Source organism: Lactuca sativa, chromosome 1 (assembly GCF_002870075.4).
Source record: "Lactuca sativa cultivar Salinas chromosome 1, Lsat_Salinas_v11, whole genome shotgun sequence".
NCBI lineage: Eukaryota > Viridiplantae > Streptophyta > Magnoliopsida > Asterales > Asteraceae > Lactuca > Lactuca sativa.
Genome location: NC_056623.2, coordinates 41,848,777 through 41,858,472, shown reverse-complemented (window position 1 = coordinate 41,858,472; position 9,696 = coordinate 41,848,777). Strand labels below are relative to the sequence as shown.

At 34.9% G+C, this 9,696-nt stretch overlaps 1 protein-coding gene across 1 annotated transcript; it reads right to left on the bottom strand.

Moving 5' to 3' along the window:
- Positions 1–394: 394 nt before the first annotated feature.
- LOC111909357 (pleiotropic drug resistance protein 1) lies at positions 395–8,795 on the bottom strand. The gene is made up of 20 exons (XM_023905180.3): positions 8,009–8,795; positions 6,613–6,733; positions 6,175–6,263; positions 5,989–6,073; positions 5,409–5,568; positions 5,236–5,312; positions 5,106–5,159; positions 4,634–5,026; positions 4,259–4,540; positions 3,829–4,145; positions 3,565–3,725; positions 3,389–3,492; positions 3,152–3,302; positions 2,878–3,053; positions 2,449–2,781; positions 2,081–2,371; positions 1,533–1,978; positions 1,276–1,447; positions 948–1,202; positions 395–873 (listed from the first exon to the last, which is right to left on the bottom strand). The coding sequence occupies exons 1-20, from the start codon at positions 8,377–8,379 to the stop codon at positions 616–618; spliced, it is 4,296 nt and encodes a 1,431-aa protein (XP_023760948.1). The 5' UTR covers positions 8,380–8,795; the 3' UTR covers positions 395–615.
- Between the last annotated feature and the right edge of the window lie 901 nt (positions 8,796–9,696).

Genomic DNA, 9,696 nt, shown 5'->3' with positions numbered 1-9,696 from the left:
TAAATGATCAAAAACATGATTTTAATACGCATGGTAACTCTTTTACAAATCAAATATAAAATATGATTAAAAATGTTAACAATCCATATACAATACAGAATGATGTTAATTATATTATATAAAGTGAAAGTATCAAAATAAAATTCGTCAAAATAATTATGTATGAAGGAGACATACGAAAATAAAGCTTGAAAATGTATTTTCCAGAAATTAATAAAAACAAAAAATTATAATTTTTTTTAAATATAACAGACAAAAACATAATGTAAGGGACTAAATCTGTAATTTATAAAATAATAATAATTTAACTTTAAAATTACTAATTTAAAAATATACATGATTAGGGACAAAATTTCTATTTCTCAAAAGGAAACTTGTTTGGCATCTTGTATCATATGCAAGAAAGGTATAATATATTCTGGTTATAGTAAGTTTTTGTCTACATAAAGTAGACCAAATTAATAGTAGTTTCTACTTTCTACCCACACACCAAAGTGAAAATTAATATATGTATGTATAATATTTCTTTGGGACAAAGAACAAATTTTTATACACCTAATTTATAACTTAAAAATTATCAAAACGCTATCGTACATGCTTGCTCATGTGATCTTATTATCTCTTCTGGAAATTGAAGGATCTGATGGAGTACGCAAAGATAAACGCGAAAAACAAAACCAGTCCGATATGCACTCCAGCGATGGCGCCCAGGAAATCATGCTTGAAACCAAAATACCGACGCAAGTAACCTTTCACGGTCTCACCACTAGTAAGCTCGGTGTCGAAGTCGCCAAACTGCGATGCAACCATGCCGTAAAGGGTCCAGGCCAATGGGTTCCCCCAGTAGTACCATCTCCACCACACCGGAATCCTCTGTAAAAAGAGGATCGAAGTTACAATTGAACAATAACAAATGTAAAACAACAATGGACTTTTGAGGAACTTACGGGTCGTGGGATAATGAATCCTGAAAAGAGATTGAAGAGTCCATAAAACGAGGCGGCGATGATTGCAGCGATGTTGGCGTTGGGAGTAATGGCGACCGTCATCATACCGTAGTAAGTCATGTAGAGTAAACAGCAGAACTGGAAGAACAAGTACCAGAAGAACTTGGCTGCTGTCCAATCAAACCCAATCATGGCGTACACTATAACACTGTACACCGCGCTTTGTGCAAAAACGTAAGGGACTTCAACCAGAACCTGTAAATTTTACAAGCATGTAAGAATATCTGGAAGTGTATGTATAATGAATGATGTTCGATTTAGTAAGTACCTGAGCAAAGGCGTATGGCAAAGCGGAATACATTCCGGCTGCTCGTTCTCTGTAAAAGACGGTGCGTTCTACGTCTACAACTGGTTGCACCGCCGATGCGTTTTGGACTCCGAGGAAGAGGGTTGCGGCGTACATTGAGCCCATTGCGTTTATCAGATCCCGTTGGGTCGTCCTGAAATAATGATTTTAAAATTAGTACAACAGAAGATGGGATCAATTTCATATGTTTGAGTTTAGGGAATTAGTTAGGGTTTTACTTTTTGCTACCGAGATCCCAGAACATGGTACCGAATATGATGGCAATGAAGGTGGTGAAGACGAAACGGACAGCAGTGTAAGGCGGGTTTCTCCAGTACGACCAACGTTGTTTCCACAGGCAAGCCATACATTGAACAAGGAATGACTGCGAGTATTGTGTCGGGAAATACAGATCGTTTGTTCCGGGACGTGGGACGCTTAATTCAGCGATAAGTGCTTTGTTTCTCCTGTAAAGATCTGAGTTCCTGTAGATTTCTGTGAAATCCACTCCTAAAGCAATTTCTTGCGCTGAGGTACTGACTTCCAACATCCATGTCGCAGGGTTGTATCCGTCTTTTATCTTACTTACCCCATTCACATCCTCGAAATACTTGATCAACTCACAAGAATGGCGACCCACAGGTCCCACGTATAATTCTTGTCCTCCTCGTTTCATCAAGAACAACTGCAATTAAACCGATTGTTTTTTTTTTAAGTTATGAATAAATACCCAAATATAGTAGTCATTTGTAATAACGAATTATGTGCACATGACTTCCTTTGTTACCTCGTCAAAAGCTTCAAAGATATCAATGCTGGGTTGATGAATGGTGCAGACGACTGTTCTTCCTGTGTCGACAGTGTTCCTAACAGTTCTCATGACAATAGCAGCAGCTCGAGCATCAAGCCCTGAAGTTGGCTCATCCATGAAGATTATAGACGGATTGGCTACAAGCTCAACAGCAATAGTCAACCGCTTTCTTTGTTCAGTCGATAGCCCATTGACACCTGGCAACCCGACCAACGCGTCTCTTAATGGGTTCAGCTCCACCAGATCCATAACCTCATCCACAAAACTCTGTAAACAAACATCAAACTTTTTAAATGGGATTCAACTTAAGTATCAAGACAAAATGTATGTTGTATTATACGAACCTTTCGGGTATTTTCATTAACATCTGTAGCCAGCCTTAACCAGGCTGAATAGAGCAAAGACTCATAAACAGTGACATGTGGCGAGTGGATGTCGTTTTGCTCACAGTAACCGGAGATTCGAGCAAAAGTTTCTTGTTTCTTTGGATACCCGGAAATCCTAACATCACCTTCAATATAACCACCGGTTTTTCTTCCAGCCAAAACATCCATCAGAGTTGTTTTTCCAGCACCACTGACTCCCATCAGAGCTGTAAGAACACCAGGTCGGAAAGCTCCACTCACACCTTTAAGTAGCAGTAATCTGTCTTCACTCACCCCTTGCTCTTTCATTTCCTACAACATTTATCATCATCATCATATTAGTTTATTAACACAATCACATTCCACTCAAAACGATTTTCTGAGTGTTGATAGTAAAGGGTTTTCTACCTGTGGCATATCAACAGAGTATTTGACATCATTAAAGGTGATTGAATGTGGTTCAAATGGAAGAATCATCCCTTTCTTCTTGGTCTGAGTGGCATCATTTCCGGTTGTCATGGCTGACAATTCAACTTCTGTGTCACTATCCGCCTGTGCTGCATTCGACTGAGTTTTCCCAAATGCTGTAGGGTTTAAAAAATGTTACAAAAGAAGCATTTTAAATAACAATCTAAAAATCAAAAAGTCAAAAAGTCAAAAAGTCCAAGATGGAGATACTCACGGCCAAGGATAGCCAGAGACAAAGCAAAACACAGGTTGAAGACAAGAATGAATCCCACCAAGGCCGCAATTGCAATCCAATACCAATAAGCTTCCGCATAGAACCCTCCAGATGTGATAATAATTTTCCCTAATGTGGTACCATTCAATGGCTATAACACCAAAAAAGTTTTATAAACATAAGCCTCAGTATTTATATATCAATATATAAAAACATACAAAGCATTGTTTGACTTACTTGTTTCCATTGATTCCCAAGAAACTCGTTCACAGCAATTCCATTCATGGCGTACATCATAGGGGATGACCAGTATCCCCACAACCACCACTTCTTTACATCCTCTTTTGAAAAAAAAATGTTAGTCGACCAAAAAAAAAACGGATGGAAGGTCCTGTTTTGAACTAAATTAGTACCTCGAACAAGAACAAAGCCACCCAAAGCAAAGACTAAGAGAAGTGCGAATGAACCAAATGTGTTTGCCACAATCATATTTCGACCCAACGCTCCAATGAAACGAAACAATCCTGAAGACATTTGGTTAACGAGCAAAAGCAGAAGATATTGCTTGAAGAATCTGCAAAACAAGAAAGATCCTGTAAATAAACATATATATGCAAATCAGAAAACATGTTTCTGAAGCTTTCAATCTGTGATTTTGAAATGTAATCAGTAATTACCTTGCAATATTAGGATCGAAACCCACTACGTAATAAGTGAGAATCACCCAAACAGCAGCTTCAAGAAACGAAACAGGAATCTTGATAACCCATGAGGGTAAAGCATACGCCCATGAAGGGTAAAACAGGTAGTCTCTTTGTTTGTAGTATACAGGAAGCTTTGCAATTGTCATTGATATTTCAGACATCCCATTAAACATGATCATAACAACACCAAAGAAAAGAGCACCCACATATATCCCACCATCTTCAGTTGTACGCCTATGCATCTCGGTTCGGAAAAACACAGTCAAAGTGATGAGCGACATCACAAGTAGCTGAAACAAACCAAAACAGCATAAAGTTTGTTAGAATTTTAAGCTAAATACTCTTCTTACATAAGATTCGCAGTTCAATACTTGTCAAACGCAGTATAATTGTAGATACTCACCTGGAATAACTTGAAGATATAAACAAATGAATTTCTCTTCATGAGCAATATTTCTCTATCAGTACAAGCCTTCAAGAGCTCCTTTTTGTTTAAACCGTAATTTTCAGTTGTGAGAGCAGCAGGGTGGCTTTTTGTTTTGTCATAAGCTGTCGCAATATCTTGTCCCATTTTTCTTCCAACATGAAAGGATTGGTACGCCTCAGCAAATTCTTTAGCAGTCACAAATCTATAAGCATGGTCTCTTCTCATCCAATACTGCTGTTGATCTTTCTTTGATGTAACCTGTAACCCAAATCCCAACATAAATACTGAATGCAACAACTCATTGAGATTATAATTATTAAAAAAAAATCACGAGAAATCGAGTTTACTAACTTCTTGCAAGAAATCAGCAATGCCTTTCCTCTCGGGGCATTTGAACCCCATAGATTCGAAAAACTCGAGCACATGTTCACGTGGGCCTTGATACACAATCTTTCCATCAGTCAGGAGGATAATGTCATCGAACAAGTCATATGTTTCGGGTGCCGGCTGAAGGAGAGAAATGACGGCTGTTCCTTCTAGAATGTGTAGCATCTGCTTAAGAGATTTCACGATTTGGAAAGTTGTAGAACTGTCCAAACCAGTAGATATCTCGTCCATGAGAAGAACCTTTGATGGCCCCACAATCATTTCACCTGTTGTGACACGCTTCTTTTGTCCACCAGAGATACCCCTTATCATTTGGTCCCCAACCATGGTATCAGCACAGATGTCCAACCCCAATAACTGTAATCATTAAAAAATTCATATCAGATCTTAACTCATTTTCTATATGTAATTAAAGTAATGTTGTATATTATCTTACCTTGAGAGTATAATCTGTGACCACACTAGCTTCTTGTCCTGCTGTTGCAGCAGCCTAAATAATAAAACAACAATCATAAAATTTCGATACTATTCATGATAAAAGAAATTCTCAGAAACTCGTTATTTACCTTCATGTAAATATCGATGTCAGGATCAGGCTTAATATTTGCGTCTTTTTCTCTTCTTGACAACTCCGCCAACATCTCTGTAATTCACATGATAAAACATTATTAACCTTTTGTGAAATATGATTTATTTTTATATAGTGTCACACCATGGAAGATGAAGTCATGAAACTAACCATAACGTGATCCAACCCCTTGGCATCTTGCTGAGAAAGCCAAGGTTTCTCTGACAGTCATTTCTCCAATATGAACATCGTTTTGACTGATATAAGCAGCCGTTCTTTCGGGTACAAACTCATGCAATTCATGCCCGTTATATGTCACTTTCCCCGAGGTCTACATTTATAAATGGTAACTTTATGATCAAATACAAGACTCAAATTGGTACTTTACGATAAAATGTCTGCTAAAGTGCATTCAAATGCTTACAACCTCCTAACTCGTTTTATCAAAAAAATATTAGATTATTATTTTAATAACATGAGTTTTGTAGACGTTAAATATGATTATAATCTATTAAGTTAGAAAAAACGGACAAAAAATGTTGGTGGGTTAACCACAACTTCCTAGAAAGTTCTATTATAAAAATGGATTATTATCTTAATACTATAGTTTACGTAATCATATTTAATAAATTAATTATTAAAAAATTGAAGAAAAAAGACAACCAAATTGTTCTTGGTAATCAAAGCTAAGTAGCTAACCTAACCCAATCTGTTTTAACCCATTTAGACGCCTTTAGGGTTGAGAATTTACCTTAAGCTCCTTTGCAAGTTTCCCACCCAAGGCTAACAAGAGTGTTGTCTTCCCGGAACTTGGAGGACCCAAAAGTAATGTCATTCTACAAACACATTTACATCAAATTAATTTTGAGTACAAAAATTGGATCTTGATACTAATAAAACAATCAAAAGACAACCAAATTCTTCATTCTAATCTCACCTGCTAGGTTTAACAACACCACTAACATCATCAAGGATAGTTATATGCTTTTTTGAATTCGGAAGTACACGGAACATGCTCAATAACCCCTATACAAACATGAACATGAAAACAGAATTAGGAATGATTTTTTAATAACTGGAAATCATTTGTGCAATTCAAATGTAGTAACATGCATATGTTAAAACACAATTCAAATAACTGCTAAGGACTTTTTTTGGTAATTTTCAAACTTTGATGACCAAATTAGAAATTCGGATAAAGTTGGTTGCTATTCTTGGTCCAAATTCAGTCTAATGCAAATAATAACGACCAAATTCGTCCGTATTGCTCTAAATAGAGCTTTTTACAAAGTCCAATCTTCTTAGTGATAATGTAAAATAAATGTTAAAAATGCACATAATAAATAAATGAACTTTATAAATTCTTGTTGCTTACCTCAATGAAATCAATGTGGAAGTTAATGAAACTAGGTAAAGCTCTGCTTCCTGTGTTGACATCTGCCTCCACAGTCAAATGTTCATATTTGACTTCAATTGTTGGCAAATCAATCCCAACTCTGTAATATTACACAAAAGTACTTTATTATTTATTTATGTATAAAAAAACAAAATTAAATAAGTCAAAAGATCAAATATTAATCTGTGTAGCTAAAAGTTAAAAAAACAATACGATAATGGAGGCGTAAGTGATAAGTCATGGAAAAAACAATAAATTCCTGATTTTGGTCTATGGGTACATTGAATGCTTACGATATGAAACGAAACAAAAAATCGGTATATTTAGATGGGCCCACATGGAAGAAAAAACGCGAATAGTAGACAATACGTGAGAGTAAAAAGTAAAAACGTTACTATTAATAGAAAAATAAAGTATCAACAAATTTTTTATAATAAGTCAACGCCACCTTAGAATGTCTTATTTAGCAATATTGGATTCTTTATTTTACAAATTTTGCTATAATCATAATTATTTGTGAGACCGAAAAAAATAATTTTGTTTTGGTCAGTCCCAAGTGCTTTGATCTAAACTCATCCATTAATCTAAATTAACCGATTTTTATTATAATTTTTATCTAATATGTTAAGTAGATAAAATATAAAAAGTTTATAAAAGATAAGGAATACGGATGTATTCATATTATTTGGAACTCTTATATTGTTAAACTAGGTGTGAGACCCGTATATTATACGGGTTGATTTTAAAAAAAAAAATTTAACATTAAAATGTAAACATAAAATATTTTTTAATGTATAACTTTAAAATAAGAAAGGAATAAATGTATTTATTGTAATTTAATATTATATATATATATATGATATTTAATACTTTACATATATAAGTATATGGCTTTAATTTAAAAATTGAAACAAACAAAAAATTGACAAGTGGATAATATTTATTTCAAAATTACTACAAAATAACAAGTGTCAAAACTCACGAGAGATTGACACGTGGCAAAAAAAACCTTCATTTATTAAGGAAGATTAACCGATTTATGTTGTAATCTTTACTTGCCAACTCTTATGTTCTTTTATTAAAATTAAATAACCATATCCGTAATCAAATTTAATTTATTAATATTTAAAAACTTAAAAAATAATTAAGGAAAATACAGATGAATCAACCCATCTAAACCAGATTAATTTAACCCAAACCCAAGTTAACTCGTTTCCCAAAAGATCTACCACCCGTTTTACCACCTCTCATACAAACCCATTTTGACCTTATTCAAACCCGTACAAATTAGCATTAATAATTTTTGTTGCACTTTTTGTTCTTATTTGTGATTTCGATAGTCGATATATATATTTTAAAGAGAGATTAATAATACCTGTCAATTCTGTTCCTGAGCTTCAACAAGAACTTCTCGTTATCTTCATCCGCCACCTTCACAAGTCTATCAAGTAAATGTTGTCTCTGTTCAAATCCAAGATTATTGATATCAACTTCATTGGAAGGTCCTGTTGATCCAAACAGCAAACCTTTCCTCAATCGATCAAAAGTCGGTAGCTTCTCAAGTGAAGCCCATTTAAGAGCCTCTTCGTCATCTTCTTCACGAGAAGATCTCGAGAACACATCCATACCAGAATTCCTCCATACAGAAGTACTTCCAGATCTTAAACTTGGTGTTTTTCCACTTGCTGCCCTTAAACTCCCTAACCTTATACTACTACTAGCTTTGTATATATCACTCCCGTCCATTTCCAGGCACGAAATCAACTGACCCTAATCAAAACCCTCAACTTTTTGCAAAAACTATCCAAAATTTTTAACTTTTTAAAGGAAATCCTTGAATCCCTAAAAACCGATAAGCTGTATTGAGCTACTTCCGAAGAAATGAACTCGACTTCCCCAAAAGCAACTGAAAATCTAAATAGGTTTTGACGATATCGTAAAGAAGAGTAAGGTGTCTGAAATGAAATGTGTTTTTTAGGGTTTTTACAGACGGGTGTTGGAAGAACGGTTTCGAGTATGATTTAGGGTGCAAAGAAACAAGGGATTGTTTATATATGAGGAGGGATGGCAAAATGGCGTTGAAAATAAATTTTATTTAATTGACGAGGGGTTGAATTTTGAACGTAGTTGAGGCGGCCGATCACAAATGTCGCTCAACGTGCGTCACAATATTTCAGGCTCGACTATATTATAACATACCTTATCTCAATGAATTATGAACTATGAAAGACGAAAAGATTTTAATCTTCCAAAAATATTATTATATAACTGTTATATGATAAGATTGTCTTATTTTATCTAGACAAAACTGTAAATGAGCTCTATATGTTTCTCCTAAAAAAAAGAGATTGGGATTCCAGTTCTTGAAACTCAAATTTTTACTAGGATGCCCTTATATTTGATTCTGGTTTTTATCCATGTCTTTAAAGGATGTGTTTTACTTATTTGCCTCACATAAGGTTGCTCGGTGTGGATTCGGGAATGAACTCGGTGACTTTGGCGAACATCGAGCCGAATCTTCGGCATGCCGAGCTCAGCTCGGCGACGGTTCACCAATGAGAGAGAGTGAATTGTTGGTATTCTTTTTTTTACCCATTTATTACTCAAACTCCTTTTTTTAAACTTATTTTTGTCCAAAAAAATACTCAATTTCAAAAATATAACCGTTTTTTTTTTAATTTTAAATTTTAAACCCTAAATTTTCAATTATAAATACATTCATTCTTATTCACTCTTTACCCCATTCAAATCTCTTTAATTCTATTATCTTAATTTTTTATTTTTCCATCATTTTCTACACCTTATCACTAAAAATTGTTATTGTTTGGTCGACCGAAGAAGAGATCTTACTCGCTCGTTCATGGATTGATGTAGCAGAAGATCCAACCCACAATGACAGCATTGCGACTACTTTTTGGAGGAGAGTCGCCAACATATACAACCACCAAGCCCTTCAACCTCGAAGAAAATATCTACTCTACGCCAAATAGAGAAACGCACACACACTCGCAACTCAGTTTACCATTCTATTTTGTAGGGTGATGCATGAAGTCAGAAAATTGT